The 23,863-nt window shown below is 41.6% G+C and overlaps 1 protein-coding gene across 3 annotated transcripts in view; it reads left to right on the top strand.

The window, feature by feature from the left end:
• Window positions 1–23,863, top strand: part of LOC310903394 (BEN domain-containing protein 5) — a 932,737-nt gene that overhangs the window by 836,293 nt on the left and 72,581 nt on the right. For all 3 annotated transcript variants that reach the window (XM_083846602.1, XM_083846600.1, XM_083846601.1), the window contains one exon: window positions 7,697–7,859. In XM_083846602.1, the coding sequence (XP_083702728.1) occupies window positions 7,697–7,859 (163 nt within the window). The remainder of the gene's footprint in view (window positions 1–7,696; window positions 7,860–23,863) is intronic.

The raw sequence follows: 23,863 nt of genomic DNA, 5'->3' as shown, positions 1-23,863 counted from the left end.
ATGTGTGTGTGTGTGGTGACAAAGTACTTTTTAAACTATTATTTCTCTGAGGAGAACTTCACTTCGAAACCTGACAGTGCAGTGCTAGGCAGGTCGTCTTCATGGTATTCCTACAGCGTGATGCTGCCTTTAAGGAAAAGGTGATTGCTGTCTACTTTCCACCAAGTAGGAGGAGGAAGGAAAAATGAGCTAGGTAGTAGAATTGGTGGAAATGTCTTAGGATTTGAGAATATTTGGTTTTAAGGTTTCATTTTCAGGCTTTTCTCTTTCACATTCTTAGGACTAGTCAGATCTCCTCTGTCTCAGACTTCTGCAAATTGAAATCTTTATTTTTTTCCCTTAGTCCAGAGAATATTCCCTTATTAAACCCAAGGTTTGCTGCCCACCTCAGTGCTTCCTACCAGGCACAGAAGTTACGAAACAAAAAGCTGTTAACATTGGAGCTGTCAGCAAGAAGTGAGAGCACCCTGTCACAAGAATATCAACCCAATCTGTCTGTCCCTAAGGGATTTGGAAAATCTTTAAGTAATGGGATCCCTATTTGAAACAATCCTGAACTTTTCAAAACCTCCTCTACCCAAATTTCAGTAGTCATGAATGATTTTGAGATTGAATGTGTTTCCCTCCTGTGCATCAGAAATGCAGCAAAGCTGCAAGGTGAGATGAGTCAGGGAGTCATTTTGAGCTCTGTTGCCATTTCATCACATCTCTGCTCCCAGAATCCTTCCTCTTTACCTGCTGCCTCCTTCAGATCAGCTTTCTGCTACCATCTGCCTTTGGGATTTTTTTTTCTTTTTTTTTAATCCATCTACATTTCAGATGCTGTCTGCAGCTTGTTTGTAAAATAAATTGGAAGAAGGCTGCCTGAAAGCAGCCTCCCGAATGCCATGATTTCCATGTCTCCAGACCCAGTTGGCATGGAGTTGATAGTCTATCACAAAAAAAAAACACTAACACATATGCTTTCCAGTCTATTAAGAGAGTTAATGGAGCTGGTGAGAGGTGGGTGTGAGAAGAGAGTTAAGTTGGCTTTGGAAGTGAGAAGTTTCCTCAGTGCTTCCAGAGGAGTAAGAAGATAAGTTTTGTTCATAAGATAGCATGATGAGCTAGCAGCTGTGAAGAGTGGCAGGGTCAAAGCAGCGACTGCTGGGCACACCGTGGCAGCAATTAGCTCTGTCCATATGGGGAAAGCGAGCTGCCAATTGCACCCCTCTTATAGCACCCTGTGGAGGGGCTAACAGAAGAGTCACAATTTGTGATATCATGATTTACAACCTTCCGTGGCAAAGATTTCAAAGACGGTGCATTTCTGTGCTCTCTTTCTAGCTTCCGCAGACTTCAATAAAGCACTCTAGAAAATGGGAGTGAGTGAGTTATAGCTGGTAGCGTAAAACTCTTCATAGAGATAGATTTGACGTCACCTGGGCTCCAGTCCATTTCCCAGTGGCACATCTATTCTTCCCTGATGACAAGTGTGTCGTTCCTTTTTTCTAGAGCACTAACTACTAACTTTTTTATTATCACCTTTTTTGCTACACTGGAACAGTGAATTGAGGGCTCAGAGAGGTCAGACCTCCAGAAATAAAGCTTGCTCTTCAGCTGCGAGAGCAGCATCAGCAGAGAACTGTGGTGAGGTTGTATCTGAGTCCAGATTACACTTGGCCACTGTTGGTGCTGGTGGGTGTAGAACATGAAGCAATCTGTATGCATGCTCCCAGTTTATCCCAGTAGGTAAAGTGCTTATTGCTCAACTGCAGAATGAGCAAAAGGTGTGGAGGGTTTTTTTCATTTGTTTTGATCATTTCAATTGTGAAATAAAGCTTATTTCCCAAATGGAAATGGCATAAGGTGACCTAGCATATTTTTAATTATATGTTGTAATATGAAACTATTCTATAATTATGAATCCTCATCATTTTTATGTCACTGCTCTTCTCCAGGGAGGGTTTCTAACAAGATTCTCTGATTTTGAGAGAGTACAATTGAATATGCTACATTCTTTTGTAAAACAGTTCCTGGACTTACCTCAGCCATCTATATCGGCATATGGGAAGGATGTCTTTATTCTGAGTATGCAGATACTCTGTTTGTAAAGAGAAATGATCTTGTGGGAAACATTTGCATGCACACTAGAGCTCAGGTTTTTGAAACCATATGCAGTTTGATACTTCCTTCCATGGGCACATAAGCAATCAATAGTTTTGTAGTAGATGTGAACAGCTGGTAAAATGTATCTGTTGGATTACAGGAACCCCCTAGACCTTGTTAAATCAGAAACTCATCTTTCTCAATCTGTCATAGCCTGTGACCAGATTTCAGGCTGGCTGATGATTTCTCCCCTAATTCATTTCTGAGTTATCTGTAGCTTGCAGTTTCCTTTCTTGCTGGGTTAGAGAAACACCTAAAGATTGATCGTAAATGATGTGCAGTCTATAGCCTGGTTCCCATGCTGGGAGCCTGGTAAGGCCTGGCTTGCTTTGCGGTCATCCCTTGATCCTTTTTCTCCCTAATGTGTTTGGTAATTTCAGAAGACAAAGATTCATTCCCCAGTAGCTCTTGTATAAGGGAACAATGGTTTTTGTACCATGTCCCTTTCCCCTGCCATCAGTGAAAGGTAGAACTGATGCTTCCATCCATCACAGGCTGGACACTGAGCCTGACTGATATCTCAGCCCTTTGGGGCATCTCATCTTTTACAGAAGAGTGGACCCAGATTTACTGGATTTTGCCTCTTATTTTTCCTCTTATGTAACCTGAGGCTTTCTCATGATGTATCAGGACAAGTACACTGTGAATCCATACGCACTGAGGAGGAGATCCCACCACTGCAAGCCCCCACCAAGCAGAAACCTCTCAGCATCCAAGTCCACCAGGAAGCCTAAGGAAGGACTTGGGCAGGTTCAGTCAGATATAGAATTGTGCTGTTTTTCTTTTTGTCTTTGGAGCCCCTCTTCTGACTTTGATACAGACAAGCAGAAGCAATCAGTAAACTGCCTGCCTTTACTTTGTGAATGTGGACTGCTCAGGGCATTCGTTCCATAGCTGCTAGCAGGACAGTGGAGCAGTGCCAAGAAACCAGGACTATCCCTCAGCCATATGGAAGCTGCCTGAGCTGTTGAACTTGTGAGCCAGGAGGCTGAATTCACTAAAGAGAGTCACTGCATGGTCAAGAGTGTCCTCGACAGCCAAGAGGCAAGGCTGCCCTGGAGACAGGGGTTCTGGCACATTGAAAGGTCTGAACAAAGGCCAAGATTTTTTTTCTTCTTCTTTGAGACTACTTCAAAAATAACTTGCACATCATTTTTTTTTCCATATTTTCTTCCCACACATCTCTTTACCACAATACCTGAATAAGCTCCAATTGGTTTATGAATTTCTCTGTGCTGTCTGGAGGATCATCATCATTCCCAATGGGAAAACCAGTCATACAGAACGCGTTCAGCAGAGCATGGGGAGGAGGGATGAGATCTGGTAAGGAGGCCTGAGAAATCTGCCACAAATGCCTGAGATGTAGAGAAAGGATCAGAAAACTTTGAGGCTACCAAGTGTGTGTAGGGCTCCAGGTGTAGTTTTCTGATTTGTTTCTTCCCAGCAGAAAGTGGGGGAATCCTTCGCCTTTCCTCCTCTACTCTTTCAGCATTGGATTCTTGTTGCCTGGCACCTCCTAACCCTGAAGATAGCTAATTTGTTCACTGAATTTTCTCACACAAGCTGGGAAGCAGAGTTCTTCTGTGAGCTTTAATATATATGTGCATTTTAATAATGAATTACTGTTGATTTTGTACAAATATCTCTAATTAAGAATTTCAAAGTCTTTGATGTTTTCTTCCCCCTGCTTCCCTCCCATGCCCATCCCCATCCTCCAACCCCCTTCTCAATTTTGTACTTTTTGCTGCTGCTGCTGTTGACACTCCCATGCGATTCAGCCTTGGAGAAATAAATATTTGTTTAGCTGTTCTCCTGCTGTGCCTGCTCAGTGCATTTGCTTAATGATGACTTCAGTTCGGCTTTGCAAGGGTTTTAGGGCAAGAGATTCAGAGAGAAACAACAGACTCATTTGTGGACAACCTGACCTGTGTTCTTTCCCCCTTTTCCCCAGAGTAGAGTTTGATTAAATAAATGTGAATGCAAAAGGCTCCTTCTTTGCCATGATAATACATGGCTTTTCATAGCCTTTGTTTCAGCATTATCAGTTGCCAAGATCAGTTCTGGTGAGCAATCAGTAGTCTGCGTGTTTATTTTTCCATCCTATATTTCGTGACTTGAGACAGTGAGTAGAAGGTTGAGCTCAGGCAAGTACCTGCAGCCCTTCCTTGCCACTACTTGAATTTTCTTGAATCTGGTATTTTCTTCTTTTCATCTAAAATATAAAATCATGTTCTGGCATGTAACATTTATTCTAGAGCCAAGCCCAAGCTGCTGTTTCAAAACTTGCATGTGTTCATATTTGAATGGTTTACATTACATTTTCTCTCCCTCAACCTCCTTGAGTCAAATCAGAGATCTTTCTTCTTACTGAAGATATCAAGTTGATCTGTGCCATCAGAGTTTTTGTTGTTGTTTTGTTTTGTTTTTCCAAAATGGGGGCAAAGTTAACATTCAGACTCTACATTTGTGCATCTAAGTGAAGTCCCATTCCCTCCCCAGCCCTGGAAGTGCAGCACTCCCTGGCAAAGAAATGAACAGATGATTTTATTAATGGCATTGCCACCATTTGAAGGGTTTTGTTTTTTTTTTTTTGTACAGGTGAAACTGGAACTTTTCTTTACAAAAAAAAAAAAAGGGAGAGAGAGAGAATAAAATAAAATTACAACATAAAATAGCATTATAAAATGCTATTTCCGAACTGTGGAAAGATCCAAATTTTGTTTTCTTTTTTGGCCATTTAAAAATCCTTCTTTGAATTATTTACTTATGCTTCACTTCTGAAATATGGCAAGTATAATTTTCCCAATAACTAGATCCAACTTCTGAGCTATTTTCTTCCAGAAAGCAAAAATCACTTCAGTGAAGTAATACATCAGATCTCTCTTCATCTATTTCCAGCTGATGAGGTTTCAGCTTATAGCAGAGATTGTTTTTATTAGGCCCTGAGTACATGACCTGGCACTTGTGCAGCTGAGTTTCATCTGACTACTATCACTCCAGTTCTCAAAGTCATCCCACTGCTTTTTTTGTATGATACTCAGAGCCTCCTCCATAATGATGATTCATTCCACATTGTGTCATCAGCAAATTTTGTTGGCATGGTCCTCCTTTACTGTGCCAAGGACTGTGATGAAAATATTATGTAAGATTTATATCAAGAATCATCTCTGAGGAATTCAACTAGTAACCTTTCTCGAGCCTGATTGAAATCATGGGAAATACAGCCGAAAAAAGGAGCTCGTGTCCAAACAGTATCCCAAAGATAGATGGACAGATACCTGACAGATACTTGTCCAATTTGTTCGTAAACGTAGTTGATGAGATTCCATAATCTTCATAGGTGTTCTACGTCAATCAGTACCTGAGTTTCCTAACTGTGGGAGCACTTCCGTCCCTAATGTCTGCCCTGAATCACTTCTCCAACATTTCCCTGGTTTTTCCCATGCTGAGTAGAGACAAAGAATTAGCTCATTTCTCTTGTGAGTGATGCTTCTGCTCACAAACCACAGCGCCATGTTCTGACACGTGTTGTCTTCTTTGAGCTGGCTTCATACACCCATATTCACCAGCTGATGCTTTTGTGCATTAAATGTTCCACCAGACATTCATTTGAACATGAAGCACGGTCCACTGAAATTAATGTGTACTTGTATTATGAGGCAATCCCCAAGAGTATGATCATCTTCCTTTCTGTTTCTGATCTTAACTGAAGACAGAGCTTTCCTCAGTTCCAGAGTCTCGGTAGTCTTTTGGAGACGTCTTTTGCAGGTATTCAGAAAACTTTCCCTCTTCCAAACCTCCTCAAGTATTTCATTCCATAGAACAAATTAACAATTAATTTCCCCATCAGTTCTTAAGAGCGCTTTATCTCTCTGTCCCATAGGTATTCAGAGCATCCTCAAGGTTCCTGATATGCAACTTGAAGAAAATTATATGATAAGTATATAGCAGAATATGTTCTGTGTACTTTTTACCACAAAGCTAAATATTATGTTACCACAAAGACGACGTCACATTTAGAAAGCTATCTATATAATGCTAATAAGAAACCCAATTCCATCTTATTCTAATTAACCTGGAAAGGCTTCCTTTTTGTAACATGAGAGACTTGAAAACATTCCGAATGCTAATAAATCCACACGTATTTCCATTCTTTATATCTTCTGGTATATGCTATTCATCAAGAATTGTTGCTTATTTCAGTATTAATTAGGATGATTCTCTCGGTCTACAGGATTTTAACATTTTGAATGATTGCATCTCTCCTGTTCACTTATTTATCTTATTTACAAGAAAAAAAAAAAAGGTCTTATTTTCCCAGGTTTTGATAAGATTTGATACATACTAATATTGTGTTAGTAAAAGAAGATGCAAGGTTCAATAGGAGGACCCCCTGGATAGCTCAGATAATTCACTGTGGGCACAATGACTGAACCATAAGCTATATGTTAAGGGTTCTTTACGTTTCTCTGGCAATGTGAAAGTCTCAGCGCACAAGATACTAAGGTTTTTTATACAATCAAACCAAGTTGGATCTACTATGCTTCCTTTTTTTTTCTTTTTTTTTTTTTTTTCTCCTCTCTCCAATGGTCATTAGCTTGTGCTAATCTGAGATTGACTCGGTCTAATATTTATTAGGTTTTTGATAGGGTCTGGTAGCCAAAATGAAATCAGATTCCATTTTTTCTGTCTAGTCTAGTCAGTAGAAACAGGCTCTAAGACTTAAATCAACCTGATGATCTCCCCTTTATTTTCAAGATGTCATGCCTTCAAAGGAGAGCTAAAGCTCATTTATGGAAGTACTTGGAATCCTCCCCTCCACCCCTCAAATGAATAGCCATAAAGCTGTATGGTTCTTAAAGCCAGATCTCCAGTAATAGCACAAAATACCGTCTTTTGTACTGTGCTGCTAATGCTGTAAAATAGTGCGGTATATTTTTCCACCCAGAGAGCAACATCCAGTTAACATTTAAGTTAGTGAAGTGGAAATTTGTGTGACCTAATTTAAGAACTAATCAAATATCTTAGGTAAAAAAGTTTCACTAAAATGTAAATACTATAGTATTTCTACTCTGCTTAAAGAGTCCAGGATAAGGATTTTGGGGGAGTGCTTATAGTATATATGGCTTATGGTGTGTGTGTATATATATATATATATATGTGCAGCAGAGAGAAGGAACTAAATATCCAAATAATGATCCATCATAACTTCTGAGATGGAGGGTCTGGAGAGTTCCCTTTTGGCTCGTGCATACAACAGGCTTTCTTTAAGTATTATCCAAAAGGGAAGGAGAAAAGCTAATGTGACTTGTGAACTGAGATTAGTTTTGTGAAAGTTTGCAAGGCGTTATTTATAGCCTACGCGCCAGAATTGTATTTCCATTAATGGTCTCTCCAGGCCACCATTGAAAAATATCACAGTCTCAAATAACGTAATTGGGATTTGGCAAAGCGAATTTCTCTGTTTTCTATTTTAACAGACTCCTTCCCAACCCTTCCCTTGTTCCACTTGTGAACTCTTCATGTCTTTGCGTTCTTTCCCCTGCAGTCCAGTACATCCTTCAACCGAGATGCCGTGAAAGCAGGGACAGGCAGGCGTTTTCTTGGTGGGCTGTTAAATGATACATCCTACTGCTACACGCTGGAAGTCTCATTCTACAGCTACATCGTGGGTGGAACTACTACTGCTGTCCCGTACACAGAAGAAGCATGTATCCTTTTGAAATCCTGCCTCCTCTTGCAGCGCACGTGAACTGAGCACTTAAGGTAAATACTTCTATCTCAATAAGAGTTTGCTGAGATAGGAACACACAAGTAGAAATGTGAGTCTGCTCCTGATGCTTTAATTTCCCTCATATTGATTCTCCATACTGTGGAAATTCAAGAAGAGAAAGGCATATTAGATCAAATAAGCTATTTCCCTCTTGTAGGAGATTGTCTCACACACTTATTATAGAAACTAGTCCTGGAGAGCCTCCGATCCATTCCCTTCCACAGTCTTCCATTTCTTTCTTCATTTCTCTCCTTATTCTCTCATTATACCTGTGTTTGTGTCATTGTTTTAATAGCAAGTTGAAAGTGCATCTTTGGTGCTGAGTTAAAATATCTTCTCTGCCTTTGAACTGCAGCCAAAAGGCTCTAAAGGGTCCATTAGGTTCTGCAGCTGCCTCAGGGCCAGATCTTTAATACTGGTTGACAAAGAAATTGAAAGCAAGCTCTACAAATAAAACTGACAGAGTTGTCCGCATTTTTGAGGACTCGTGTACATGCAATGTCTCATTGCTCAAAAAACATGTATCTATCTGGCTATCTCAGTGTATCAACAATTTGTAGAATTCTGGTCTAATGATCTGTTTTTATGTTTTTCTTTTCTTTTTTTGTCATCGTACTCAATCAAATAACCTGTGCCCATACTTCAAGCTTGGGTGTGTTGTTTCATTTTATCATTCTATCTTGGTAGCTTTGAAGTTTCCACAGGTTTAGAAATATTGCAGAGGGAGGAAGATTAGCTGTGATTGCCTATTTAACTCTCCACTGCATTTTGGAAGTAGGGGAAGGTTTACAGCTTTAGGGTAGCGAGGGGAAAATTTTCATATGACACATAATTCTTCGCTATCTGTGTATGTATGCACATGGTGGGGGAGTAAGAGTGAGAACCGGGGAGCAAGGAAAATAATTCTTAATCATTTGGGTGTTGTTTTTTTTTGTTTTGTTTTGGTTTTGGTTTAGTTTCTCTGAAAGCAAAATTTGAAATACAAGCTCCTTTATGCCCAGTAAGGTTAACTATCTCCAAGGAATAACTTTTTGCACCACACACATACGTACTGCATCTTGTCACTGAGAACAAAATTTTCATGTTGTTAGGTTAGGTTTAGGTATTTATTTTCTTATGTTGGTATTTTGGCCTTTTAAGAGCATGTGCCTTAGTTTCACTTTTAATTTTCCTCCTCACTTAGTACTCATTGTACTGACAACTGCTTATTTATCATCCTTATTTATCAAGAGCAGTTTTAGCAGTGAGGAGTGGGAAGAGTCCCTACACAAATGAGATCATGAGTCCCTTGAATACATTTTTCTTGATGACTTGTAGGTCATGCTGGCTTAGTTTCTTTTTCCATAAAGGTTTTTTTATTGTGCTTCACATTACAGATGTTTTGGGTGTGGGGTCTAGTGTCTCTATCCATTTGCTTGGTTTGTCTTCCTCAGACAGCTCGCTCATTGTGCCCGTCAGTGGCAAGCAGGCTCCAGATCACAGATGACCTTGTTGGTGAGGTGTGGCAAACTCAGGTATTGGCTTGATTTCCACAGTCCCGGATTTACCCAGCTGAGTGAAAAAGGAGAAGAGGCTGGTTTTGACCAGACTGGCAGAGAGCAAGCAAGGAAGACTGCCCATGCAGTATGCACTGCTGGCATTTTGCCTTGGGTAGGTTTTATTATTTCCTTTTCAAAAGGATTCAGGAGGGTTGCTTATGACAGCTCTTCCTCATGTGTGCAGTTTCCTAGTTAGAGAAAGAAATGGAGCTGCTTGAGGCAGTCTCTGGGCTGGTCCGCTCTAACACAGGAGCGGCTGGATTTATGCACACTGTATCCTGGCAAGGGAGAAGTTTCATCTCACAGAAGTGCCTGCGACCAAAAGTAAAACAACTGCAGAATGTTCCCATTTAGCGTGAACGGTTCTTCCAAGCTATTTGCAAGTCAGTGATTAATTACTGCTCAGATTTTTTAATGGACCTGAACCAAAGACACAGCCAGTCAGCTCACATTGGCCTCCAAGGACAGGCGTGCTTCTATTAACTATCTAGCTACATGCAGAAAGCAAGTCAAGCAAATAAATGAAGAAAATACAGTGAGCCCAAATACCATGAACTGATAGGGAAAGTTTGCAGGAAATCTGCCTTCAAAGCCTTATTTCTTAGGACTTTTATTATTATTATTATTATTATTATTTCTTAGGATGAACATCCCACGGTGATGCTGTTAGGTTATGGAGTTGTTTTATTGTTTTGTTTTGTTTTTGAATAGAAACTGGATCAGAGTGGCTGGAACTGTTCAAAGCATATAGTATTAGATGAAGAAGTATAAACTGAGACTCAGCTTCCAATTTAGGGAACTGACAGAATTTATGCAACCCACAGTCTTGAGCAGAGCCTACAGAGGACACCATACCCCATATTCAGAAACGAGCTATACTAGCTCATGTAGAGATCAAAACAATTGATAATCTCCAGATTCCACAAAAATATTTATTTAGCCTAACATTTTTCTAGAGTTGCCTTGTAGAAAACCCATCTGACAGGTGAGAAAACTGAACAAACTGTGAATAGTCTTCTGTTTGCACTGGTGGCATGCAATTCTACCTGTCAGCCTCTTTCATTTACAGCATTCATGGCAAATAAGATCACAGTACCACCCCCTTTCGTGCCATTGTACAAGGGTATGAATTTCTTTTTTTACTCTCTTCATGTTCCTTAGAGTTTAGGTGCTAAAACCACAGTCTGTAGAAACCTTTATGTGAGACTGTATTAGGTATATTTCTACACTGCATAAGATTATGCATTTTGTTCTGACTCGCATGACTGAAACATACTTAGCAGTTGTTGAGATAAATGGATACCTTACATACGTGAAAATGGGAGATGAACTTTTAGCATAATAGTGTTACTTAAATTCTGACATTGTCAGTGTGGGCAGTAACATTTTTTCAATGAGAAAAGTAAGAAAATTAAAAATAGTAAGGGAAGGTATCATTAAAAGTGAAAATCTTTTCCCAGTTTCTCCAGACAGTATGACTGAATGTATTCTCCAAAATTAATACTTCAAAGATTGAGCATTCAGAGGATTACATCTAGATTGTTCTATTAAAACAAACAAACAACAACAAAAATGCGCAGAATTTACTTTAAATGAAATCTGGGAGTGAAGGAATTTCCATCACTCTGTGCAGAGAGTGTATGTTTTGGGATCCCAGCATCCTGTGGAGTGCTGGATTTCTGTTCTCTTCCAAAAAGAGAGCTAACATGGTTGTATGAATGTCTCGGGCCTTTATTAGCATTATACAGGTGATGGTTATTACTGGAGTGCCTCTTGTGCTTTGCAGGATAGAAACACTGCATCAGGTGTAACTTCCTGAATGTCCTGTTAGACGTTCTTTAAGAGGTATGTGTGTGCCTGGTAGGTCTGTGTCTAACTGATACGTACCTGCTTTACAAGAAACATTAGGGATACATTCTACAAGCCTGGCTCTGCAGAATACCCTACGATAACATGTGCTGTAGATAACAGTGAATGGACTCTGTTTCAAAGGCATAATAAAAGGATTGTAGGCTTGTCGGAAGTAAGTGGACAGAGAAATGTTTAAAACCCTTCTCACACATGCACACGTTTGATGGCAACTGATTAAAAGGCGGCATAGCAACAGTTTGCTGAGCATCGGGTAACGAAGCTTTAAAATGAGCTGATACGCTTCCATTAAATACCGTGTTTTACTAGGCACTGACTGGGCTTATGACACCAAGCATGTAAACTGTCCATAGCGCTCACCACCAGCAGCTCAGCTGCTGAGCTGTCTGGATACACACCAGCCTCAGAGCTGGGCAAGGAGCAAAGGATAAAAGAGGGGGAGGAAGGATGAAACCCCAGCTGCAGGACTTGGTGCTGCTCTGACTTGGTGCTGCAGGACTTGGGTGCTGCACACCCAAAATTGCTTTTCACTGTAGCCACTGAGCAGCAGCCATCACAGCCTGACCTGAGAGTGGCCAGTAAAGGAACCTCACATCAACAGTTTTCAAATCTATTGGTTTCATTTTTTAGAGTGTTTGAACGGGATCCCTGCTGCACAGCAGGCAGCCCATAAGAGAGCATAAAGGGTTTCACTCCTCCAAAGCCTTGCCATGAGGTGGATGATAGAAATGATGGAGACAAGGCAAGAATTGGTATGATTGTAGCTGTAGGGAGAATAATCATCAATATAGGTGGGCAACAGAACTAGCAGCGTGTCCTCAGCTGTGGTGTGTGTTTTAATCTTAATGGTTTCTCCCAGGTGGGGGAGGCCCCCACCCAAAGGCAGGCCTTTAATCATCTGCGTATATGGATTTACTTGTTGAAATCACTTCTGAGTGGAGCAGAAGATGGGGTGTCTGATGGAATGATTCTCCTTTGTATGGCTAAGTGCATCAATTTACTTCTTTGATTCAAAGCCCTCAATATATAGAATGAATTTAATGATACTTCTTTTGAAAAAAAAAAAAAACACACTTTGGAAGTAATGGGTGAAGAACACAGAAGTAAGAGACATTCCTACTATTATCCCTAGGTAAGTCTTTTCACATCACAAACAGCTTAGAAATGAGCTTGATACTTTAACACTACAGCTGAACCAACTTGCAGAGATATGATTTGGTATTTTCCATTTCACTCTATGTGTTGAACTGGAAGCTTTGCATCCATTAAACAAGGCATGGTTGCACTGCTAAACTCTGTCGTGTTTATGGGCATAAAAGATATCTTTATGTGGCTGCAGCTTGTGTACACACTGGTACATGCAGATTGAAAGCTCAGATTGACTGGAGTGTCTTCAGGTGCCTAGCAGGTACTTGAATCTTGGACTGTTGGCACAGTTGGGACCACCAGGTTTATTCTTATTCTTAACTTTTAAGCCTGCTGCTTGACCACAGGGGATTCGAGAACTTAAATCCACTGGAGGAAGCAGTCATTTGCTTATATCCAGACTCCTCTTTGAGTACTTGGATCTCAGTAGATGCTTGTCCTGGGGAAAAGAAATCTGTATGCAAACTGCAATTATAGTAAAAGCATCTATAACTTTTAGAGCTTCATGGATCTGCCAGTCCTCCAGGGCAATGTACTTGGCTATTTGGGGCTTTTTTACATTTCTGTTTTTAGAAACTGCCTGCCCTGATCCTCCTAGCTGTGTTAGCGGTATCCTTAAGAAAAGATCCTCACAAGCCAGATTATAGCCCTTGCAGGTTTGCTCCCACCCAATAAAGGCAACATTACTAGCAAAAGCCAATGAGGTATGAAAGGCTGTGCTCATAAAGCTGAGGGAGCTCTGCAGAGGTTACCCAGTGTGCTTTATGTTTGAACTTGAGTTAGAGCTTGTTGCCAAGATGATTTCCAAGTCAGTCAGGCATATACTCTGCAAAAGACCTCCAGAGGTCTACTTCTTCATCCTTCTTCTGTTAAGCTCCTAGAAACAGGCTCCTTTCTGTGTGCTGCAAAAAGTGGCATTAATCCTGATCCTGCAGAGATTTCCCTAAGAGTGACCTCTTTGCACATCATCTCTCCACTCTTTGGTTCTTTCTCAATACCATGTTTTGGGCTGTCTTTGAGGAAAGAAAACAAAATCCTCTTTCAAATTCCCAGTCTGTGTGAAAGAGTGTCAAGGTTTACAGCCACAATTTCAAATGCTCTTAATATTACTGGAAGCATAGAGTTAAATTATAGAGTTGTAAAGTTACTTTATAGTGATAATGCTGTCAAGCATCAATATCTCTGCCCCAGGGCACCATGGAAACTCAGTTAATGATATAAGAAGCTGATATTTTTCAGGGTTGCAGCTGTTGGCTCGTACCCAGAAAGAATCTGTTTGTTCGTATCAGATATATACAGGAGGACCTGCTCAAAGAAAATTAAGAAACAGCAAAAGTCTGTTTAATGAAGCGCAGTGGAATGAAAGTGAAAAGCAGTGTATGGTGTTCCCGTATACATACCTTGTTCCCCCACAGAGTTCAATACACTGGACAGTGCTGTAGAAATATACTTAATTTTGCTGTAAGAGAGAGTTAGGGGGAGGGAGTGTGTATTTGTATGTAGATTTGTTTATCTAGTCGCCTGTAGCATTGACTGCATCAATCTATGCAGACGCTGTCTGGGAGTATCAGTAAAGAAATGGAAATTAAGGCAAGTGACTAGAGTCAAGTTAGGAATATCTATAATTTTTGTAATGGATTTCTTAGCGTGTGCATCCCAAAGTGCTTTGATAGCCTCAGATGAAAGATGCTATAAAAGTGCAAAGTGCTATTATAAAGGTGAGGTTTTTTTCTTTTAAAGAAAGGGTTTATTTATTTATTTCTGAAATGCAGAATATCACTCTTGGAAGGTATTTTCAAAGCATTTCCTGGGGATTTAACTATATGATTCCCATTACCTTTTGGCTGGGAGCCAGGTATCAAACACCATGCACGTGAGTGGGGAAATGGTCTTTCAGTTAACTGCTGCATTCAGAGTGGTCTTGAGTAACTGGGTCATTTCTCTGTGTGCCCAGGTGCTTTGCACACCTCCTGTTCTGTGAGCGTTCACATGGTTTTCTGTGGGGAAGGAGGTCGAGCAGGTCAGACTCACGGGCCTGTTTTATATCCAAGTGAAAGGGAGTGTGCAAACTGAGGACCTAGTCTGGATGAAGCATCAGATGTGCTGTGAGCCCACCTGTCCTATCAGGCACAAGTCAGGCTGAGCAGCAGGTGGGCACTGAGGTTTGCTCCGGAGCTGTGGTGTCTCCAGCGGCTGTGTGTTGTGAAGGAGGAACCCATAAGGGTGCAGATTACTTTCCTTCCTCTTGTGTACTCAGGTTTCTTTCCCAAGGATGCTAAGGTGCAGGGAAGAGAAGAGATGGTTGGTGTGGGACCAGAACGTAAGCAGGTGCATACAGAAGTGGACTAGAAGCTTAGAAATACTCTCAAGTCAGTTTTAGACTTAAATACAGGAGCTTAGCTTCTTTGAAGAACAAGTGCAGGAAGATTTTGGTATCTGTGAGCCTGGGCTAGGGAATTTGCACAGGGTGACTTGAGAGCTGTCAATATTTACAACCCTATTTGGGAGTAGGGACCTTGTGGACAGTCGGAGCATAAGCATCTTATAGAGGCACATGTGCAAATACCATCCCTGCTTTCTGCCAGCTGTCTTCGATTCAGTGCTGGTGGAGAATGTGCTCCTTGGCCTAGGTAGGGCAATATCCAGCGACAAGAGAAGACTGATACCTATAAGCCAGCCAAGATGAAGAAGCCCAGCTCCAAAAATGATCTTATATCCAATTCAGCCTTTGGGGTTTCTGTTCAGAGACTGTATGTTAACTGGTGCTAGACTGTCACTAAGGCTTTACTGGTCGAAATCCCCATCACTGCTTTCCATTCAAGCTATCAATGGCTTGTAGTTGCTATAAGGCCAGCTTAGTCAGTGGACTGTAAACACAAAGCTCTATAATTCAAAATGTTCTTGTTGGTGGTATAAAAAATCATTTGCCTGTTAATAATAAACATTTTTACAGTTTTCCGTTAGTATTTCTTTTACACACACGAGAAAATAACTTTGACCAAGCACAAGTGATGCTTTCACTGAATGGCTGGAAGGTGAAGTTGATTTACATGACTGACTGCAGAGTTGTTGTTAATATATACAAGGGGGAAAGCTCCCTCCGTGCACTGCTATCCCTCTTGCACCTGGCTCTCAAGGTCTTGAGCACTTCTCTTCTGAACTGGCTTTTCCGTAAACTTGTATTTTTTTCTTTGTCTTATAAGCAACTTAGACAAAACTAAGCATATGGAACTGATAGCAAGGCTCTTGGGTGCTCAGAACACCATACAAATGCTATTAGACCCGTAGTTAAAATAATTCTTTGGTAAATGTTAAATTCCTATTAGTAACACTTGCTAAACTTAAGTGCAAAGGAAAGGGCAAGGCTAATCTGAAAGGCAACGGAGAGCAGGGCTTAAAAGATATTAACAATTTGTTGGAAATGTCTGAGGGGGGTGGTTAATATGACTAAAGAGTAACATCTGTGGGTTGAAGATTTAGGTTGGGAGAGGGCTTTAGCCAGTGATGTGCTTTGGAGCTTTCCCAAATGTCAATGGGAACAAAGAGAAAAAAGCTATTCAGAATGAAGCGCTTTTCAAAAAGCAATAAACAGAAAAATTGCAGTCAGTGTCTCTTTGATAGGTCTCTGCCTGCTTTTCTGCTAGCCTGTAGTGGTGTTTGTGTGTCTCCGTGTTTGTCATATTTCCCTTCTTCTGTCTCTTCACTTCTGGCTGGGTCTTCTCCTCTGTGCCTGGCCATCTTGTGTCTGTATCCTCACCATCTTGTTTGTGGGCTTAGGTCATTATCCCTACCTCTCGCATCAGTGTCCTCCATGACTCTTTGTCACCTCATCGGATTTTTTGCAGATGGTGTTTCATTGTTCAGACACGCCCAATTTCTGCTTTTTGCCCACTGTGTGCTTTCTTTCAGCTAAACTATTCCTTCTTTTATATTTTGCCACCTAAAGGCTCAGCAGGTCTTTTTGGTGATTAAAGGGAATTCTAGGGAAGGAGCAGAAGCTATTTTTTACTACAATGTCTTTAGTTTCTCAAACCAATATCCCAAAAGGGCTTCAGAGACATTTTTTTAGGAAACTCAGCAAAGAAATTAGTGTCTTGCTATATGTGTATCTGTCTGTCTCAGCTGCTTGACCAATTGCAACCAAATTTGACAGTGATGAAGGTCTCAGAGATATTACATTCCTACAAGTTTCATGAAAAATAGCTGGCTGAATGAGTACAGAGACCAAAATTAATCTTTCTAGTAGGGACAGCTGCATCTCTATTGTTAGAAACCAGAGGATAGTAGGCATGGAAGTCACAGGAAACAGATCCCACATCTCATCACCCTCCTGAGCCTGTCATTAATGAGTAGAGGCCATACTTCACTTTCCTTTTCTCTACAAGATTTTATTGCTAACATCTCCGAAAATCTTAACAAAGGATATCTCATGGCATCCTGAAAAAGCAGATTGCATCTTCTCCATCAAGCCACTGTTGAAAGGGGTGAAAAACGTGGCAGGTACAGTCCATGGGTGAAATGAATACACATTCAAGGCAAGGCCACTACCTGCTCACCCCAAGCCAATACCTTTTCTTGTAACCTAGAAGTGACACTTTGTCCAGGGCTCACAGCAGCAAAGTCTGAACATGTTTCAGTCAGAAAGTAAAGATAATCTGCAGCTTTGATCTAGTGTTCAGAAAGGTCACCTTTGTGTTTCTGTAAGAGCGGGATGAGTCTGATTCTCCCATGTCTGAACTCTTAATGGAACAGCCAAATCAGCTCAGATCAAAATCAGTCCTCCGCAGTGTCTCATCTCTGATAGAGCCCAAAAGAAAATGCCTGTGAAGGATATAATAATAGAATAAGCAAATAATAATACTTCCTCTGAATATTCTCCCAGCTTCAAGCAATTAGTGGTTTGGGATCCCACAGCTATAGATGTTGATTATGTCTGTGGTAACACTCAATGGATTTGTCTCCCATGAACCTGTATGAATTTTTAGTATACGCAGCACTCCTTGCCAGGGATTTCCACAGCTTAGCAATGTCTTGTTTGTTTTAAACCTACCACCTGTGTGCTTTATTTTGCGATTCCTAATTTTTACGCTGGAAGTGGCATTGATCCCCACCTGCTTTCCCCACGGTGCTCATATCAGTCCTCTTTTTTTCAAGTTTGAAGTCTCCTAGCCTACGTAGTTATTCTCTGAGTATTTATCTTGTACACCAGGAGTGGGAAAATATTACCAGATCAGAATCATTTCTGGAGTTGGTATATCATCTACACTTTCCTTCCAGATATACACAACTCTGTGAGTTGCTAAGCAATCGAGAATCAACTCCAATGACTCTAACGGCAGTGTATGTACTTGCTGCGCACTATGGTTACTGCTTTTGCTCAGGATAAATCCTGCCCTGGTCACACAAGCAGGTATAAGCACCAAAATGAGAGATACAGCTTTCAGCTTCAGAGTACACGCTGTAATCATCATGTGTCCAGTTCCTCACGCGCTTAACAATGTGTGTGTGTTCTGCTGTACTTTTCCATTTCCTAAAACTTATGAGGGATTCAAAGCCTGTTAAGGTAACTGAATTTCTGTTCAGCATAGGCTGGAGTTTTGGTCATCTGGTGAGAAGAGCCTAGGAATCAACTGCTGCTGCATGGCTTGTGAAAATTGCTGTATTAAAGCAACATCCCAAATACCTTGCTTGCTGTCATTATGATTGGTGTGCATCACTCTTTTTTGGCAAACAGACTCCTGGATTACAAACTCCCACAGTCGGGTTGCATGTATGGTTCTGTCAGGCTACTTACTTCTTTCTTTAAAACTAAGCAACCTTTATTAAACCAGCAGTTGTCATCTGGTGCCACAGAAGACTAAATGACAGGTAATAACCCATTAATCCTTTCTTCAACTCCCAGTCCCTCAGAAATCCAGTGTGTAGGCTAGCTACTTGAGATCCCTTGTGTAGCAGAGCATCACGTGTACCAAAAGCTTACGCTGGTCTGGTTTCTGCAGACATTTGGCTGGAGCAGTGTTGGAGAACATGTGCAAAGTGAGATTTCTTTCCACCATCTCAGTACATGACCAATCTCAAACTTCTTTTCCATAAATCCTTAAACAGGCTACTCAAGCGGAATATAGTAGGCCTAACCAAGGTAGGGGATGGGAATGGCTAGGAGGATTCAGTTGTCATCCTTAGTGCTTTCTAAAGGAGGGGCAGCTGGATTGCTAACGCAGCTACGTGGTAGAGCCAGGACCGCATGGTTTTGCCAGCCCAAGGGGGGAGAGAGTCTATAGTACTTTGGTCCCATTATTCATGTTTTCAAGCCTTTTTATCTTTGAGTTCTTGTGGATTTTTTCAAGGTCTGGTAAGTGGCCAACTCTGTAGACAGAATATAGCTTCAAACTCCTTGTCTTGTAGTGTGTAGTAGGAGTAATACCTCAAGAACACCATGACTGTGTCTGTTAACAGTCTCACATCCTCACATTCTTGCTTTTTTACGATTTAAGGATTTGATACCATAAGGATTTAAGGTTGGGCCCTTCCTGGGCCAATAGAGTTATCATCCTAGTGTCCTTTCTTCCCCACTTAATGATTCCTGTTTGCACTGCATCCCTCACGTGTCTGCCAAGTAGAATTTGTTGCATTGACTTTCTTTCCAAAGCCTGCCTGGAAGGACAGCTTTCCTTCAACCAGGATGCAGAAAGGGCCTATGTCTCCAGAACCATCAATATTTTTCTTGAGATGATAAATGAACTGCCAATAAACTGAGGCAGCTGCCAGATTTATCTGAGAAACAGACCTTCAGACCCAATTTGTCCGTGCTTGGTTTATTTATGTGTCTGGAAACTTCGGAGAGGCAAACAGAGGGCTAGCCACTCTGGGGGAGCCACTGAGAATTAGATCGTATAGATAGATGAAGTGGGACTTTATGGACTGATTCAGATACATTAGCTATTACTCTGTGCTAGCGTTATCTCAAACAAGAAAATGGCTTGAGATTCATCACTGGGAACACCACAGAAAAGAAACAAAAGTCTCAAAGCCAGACCTAACTTCTCATACTTGCTGTATCATTCAATTTGTTTTTCTCCATCTCTTCTCATTTTTCTTGCCTATAATTCATTTTTTTGCATAACATCTGGAATTTGTGTTGTTGGGAAGATTTTTCTAAGGAGATGAGACATGGCTGATCATGCTGTGCCTGGAAGGATGGGACCCATGTATGCACTGCAACAAGTAAGGTTTGTAGGGAGACCAATCTTTTATTGAACCGGCTGATACAACCGGAAAAAGGGGGCAGTATTTATCTTTAGGGCACTTCTGCTGGGCAGTTGGCATGTGTGTTTCACATATGTTCACCATTCACCCCAAAACTTCTGAGCCCATTTTTTGGTTCCAACCAAAATTGGCATAGACAGATGGAGTGCTCAGAGGTATTAAACTTGGACAAGTTTTCTAAAACTAGGCAGCTGAGCAAAGGAAAGTCTCAGCTAATCCTTGTGTTTTGGGGGGAACAGGAGTAGGGACAGGGCGTCGGTATTTGCACTGTTGGTGGGGCAATTAATTTCCATGGGGGATGTTAAGCAAGGTCAGGGAAGCAAACCCAGTGAGGATGAGTACTCAGCGTCCGCTCTGAGGAGGTGATTGGAGGCCCAGCAGCCTGGTGCCCCTCTGCTCCTCCCAGTGCAGCCAGGTTGGGCATAATGAAGTGGTTTCCCCCTCCCCACCTTGCCTGGCTGCCTGGGTCAGCACCAAGCGGCACAGCTCACGCTTGCCTGTAGTTAAAGTGCCCTCTTCTGGCATGAAACGTTTCATTTCTCAATGGCAGGCGATTGAAGAGAGGTGGATGTTTTTTTCTGATGGTTGCTGAAATCAAGAACAAAGCAGGTTTTTGCTTCCTTGCTTCTGCTCTATGTCCTGGGCTGCCTCGGCAGGCAATAGCGGTCAGTGAAGGAGCCTCCCTGTCGTACCAGCCTGGCTGTGTCAAAGCATCTCTGTAAGACAGTGCTATGATGCGAGCTTGTTTGCATCTGAGGTCATTTAAAAAAAAAAAAATCCTCCTTTTTTTTTCCTGCCTTATCTTCAGCCGATGTAAATCAGGAGCTGTGTTGATTTACACCAGCTTAGAATTTGGTATCCTTTGCCTGCTTGTGTTTTCTGCTCTCTGCTGTATAAATCATCTCTTGGCTATTCTTGACCTGTTGATGTCAATAGTTTTCACTGTGGAGCTCTCTGGGATCTAGATTTGACCTGTATTGATTAGGAGGGAATGTTTGACGATGAAATGCGGGGAGAGGAGAATGTGCAGCCACTGTCAGAGAAGTTCCCATGCTATGTACTCAGATGGGAAGGGAAAGTTTTGATAAAACTTGTTAAAGTGAATTCAAGGTTAGCAGTACACAGCACAGCAACTGCATCTGTCTGCAGAGGGATTTAAAATCAGCCTTTAATAAGAAAAAGGAGTTTCCTGCACTGCTTTATCGCATCAGTTACCATCAGAGGCCTTTGCATGTGCTTTGGATTTTTCTCTGTATTTAAGGAGCATTTCAAGCTATAATTGATTATAGCTGAATTTGTGTTACAAAGTAGGGAACAGCAGGTCAGGGCATTTACGCTATGAGATGAGACTGAGCCTGATTCCCATTTAGATCCTTTACAGCAGAAGGGTAGTGTTTTTTCCCCTGGTAACAAGCAGTGTCTCAGCTATTGAGTACAATGCTGTATTAATAATTCTGTACTTATTGTAGGCTCTCTGAATGCAAATCCTTCACACGCGAGCTGGATTGGGATAAACCAGTTTAGGAAGCACACATACGACTTGCACTGCCCTCGTCTGGGTTTATGAGTAAAAGGAGCTGGAACCAGGTTTGCCAGGTTTTGCAATGTGCCGAGCTAGAAGCAAAAATCCAGCTTCTCCGTTCAAGGTGAAAAGGACAGGAGAGTCTGGTTTTGGTCTGCTCGAGGCTCTTCCTGCAGTGATCCCTGCTCTATTACATGTTACGTGCAATTTAAAACTGCCATGTGTTGGCATGGCTTCTTCATGGTCACTTCTCTGTTAGATATTTAAATGAGGTCTCAGGACTGAAGTTCAGGAAACGCGGCTTCTAATCATGTGATTTTTACTTAAACTTCATGCCCGTATTTCATCCTGCATTTTCAGTCCTGGCTATTTAAATGATATTTAGACAGAAATAGTCTGTGGCTAAGTACAACACCTAACACAAAGAAATCCTGCTCTTGTTTAGACCCTCCCAGTATTACAACACCAAACCCAACAGTGTAGGGAGATAAGAGCATGTACCAAGAACTGAGATAAAACAAGCTAAGAGTTTCCAAGCCAATACAAGTTGAGATGCTTAAGTAGTTAATGTGAACAGGCATCATTGAAAATAATAGGTAGTACTCAACATTTTACCTTATTACTTCCAAAGTGATTATCCTAGTACAATAGAAGGATAAAGTGAACTTGTGTGAATGTGAATTCACCGAAGTGAATTTCACAATTGTGAAAATGTGTGAATTTACTAAAGTGAATTTGCATTAAATACTCATATATACCAGAACTTTTTTCTTTAAGTATGTTCTTAAGATTCATGAAGCAAATGAATTACGACAGAGAAAAGCTCTCAGACCTCCCTTTGTCAGGGGGAGCTCCGAACAACCACTGCAGGGAATAAAGATGCCCCTCTATCAGTCCTCTGCAGATGGCCCTGGAACTGGAGCAGCCCAGAGTAATGGTGCTGAGAAGTTGGTACGATAACGAGGCAAAGCAAAGTATAGCCTAACAGGATGACAGCACAAGGCAGCAAAAATAGGTGGCTTTTGTATGACTATAATAGCACCACCTGCTTTCAGAACGTTAGTCATCCCGTAAATGTGTCCATTCTAGCGAGTATCCTTGAGGGAGCTGACACAGAAATCCATAGAAACGAAGCACTGAATCTGAGCAGAGAAAGGGGAAGAAGCGCAGGGACTCGGCAGGCTGAAAGCAGCCTGCTGGTGGGGGGAAAGAAGCAGCCTGGAAATGTGTGCTTGCGTGTGGGTGTGTATGGGGTAGCTGAGGAGAAGTACGTATGCTTCTCAGAGGGAAGAATTTGTTTCCTTCTCATCACACCTCAGCCCCTGCTGTTTTCTTTGATTTTTCTCTAGCAGGGCCAATCTAGGCACTCAGTGATGATAAATAACCTGGTATTACAGGGTGACATGCACAGTGACACAATAATATGGAGAGAAAGAGAAGAACCCAAAAGGACAGAGTTACTGTGTTTTATTTATTTCTCATGTGTGTCCTACAGTGCAGGCAGTTTGGGAACCCAGTCTCACCAGTCCTGTACAGTCTGGTGGAGACTTTCAGGGGAGCCTACCAAGCCTCAAACCTTGCTAGCATAAACAGTCTTTTTACTGGTGAGCTGTGTTTGCAGTGATCCTGGTAGGATGTTTCGGTCCTATTTTGATAAGGGCATTTTGGGACCTTCTGTTTGACCTGCACTGAGGTGTAGCTCTGGGTTTCTGGATACCTGCGTTCAGCTATGAGCTCAGTCACTGACTGCCTGGCCTCAGGCGAGTTATGCAATCTTCTTCCCCACATTTCCCGATTAGCAGGCTTTCAGCTTTGCGATCATAACGGGTTTTTTAACATTGCATTTGTGTGCAATTTCCTGAATTTTGTCAAAGCAAACTGAGAGGAAAAGTGTTGCTGTGCTGACACGCACAGTCCATCAGCAGGGCCGAGCCTTCGGCTTCAGCACGCAGGATGCTGCTGCTTGGGCTAACAGAATAGCAGGTTGTCGTTCTCTGTTGGACCAACATAAGGAGGGAAAAAAGGTACATTTTGCCAGAGGGATTCATGGTCACTTACTGATGATGAGGCATGTTAAGACTTGGTGATCTGAATTCCATTTGTGACTCTGTAAAGAGCTCGGAGATTCGGTGCCTTGCTCTGCCTGTCCTTTCCTCTCCCAGCCCTCTCTTGGATAAAAACGCAGGAGAAATGGAGAAATTGCATTGTCTAGATGATAACACAGGGCTAGGACACAGTCTAGTGACATAAAAGGAGAAGGGAGAGGCACACAGAGAACTGATTTGCCTAAATCTGCACAACCAGATCTCCTGACTCCTTCACTCTCCCTCCTGTGGTTTCTCTTTAGGAGATGAAGTTGATTGATTGAAATTGCCCTTTTTACTGATTACCATTTTAATAATCTAACCAGTAATGTCAGAAATCCAACGTGAGGGATGTTTTTTTTGGTACAATCTGTTTGTCGCTTGCATTTCTCTCAGGTGGGCACCAAAATTGGAATGGTTGTATTCTCTTTTCATTTATATTTGGTTTTCTGTTCTTGTCATCCAGGCATAACATAGTGTTACTGCTGCAGCTGCATTCCCACATGACAAGGAAATA

The sequence above is a fragment of the Anser anser genome, assembly GCF_964211835.1.
Source record: "Anser anser genome assembly, chromosome: 8".
Classification (NCBI taxonomy): domain Eukaryota; kingdom Metazoa; phylum Chordata; class Aves; order Anseriformes; family Anatidae; genus Anser; species Anser anser.
Note: the sequence above shows the minus strand (reverse complement) of the source record. Positions and strands in the feature narration are given on the sequence as shown.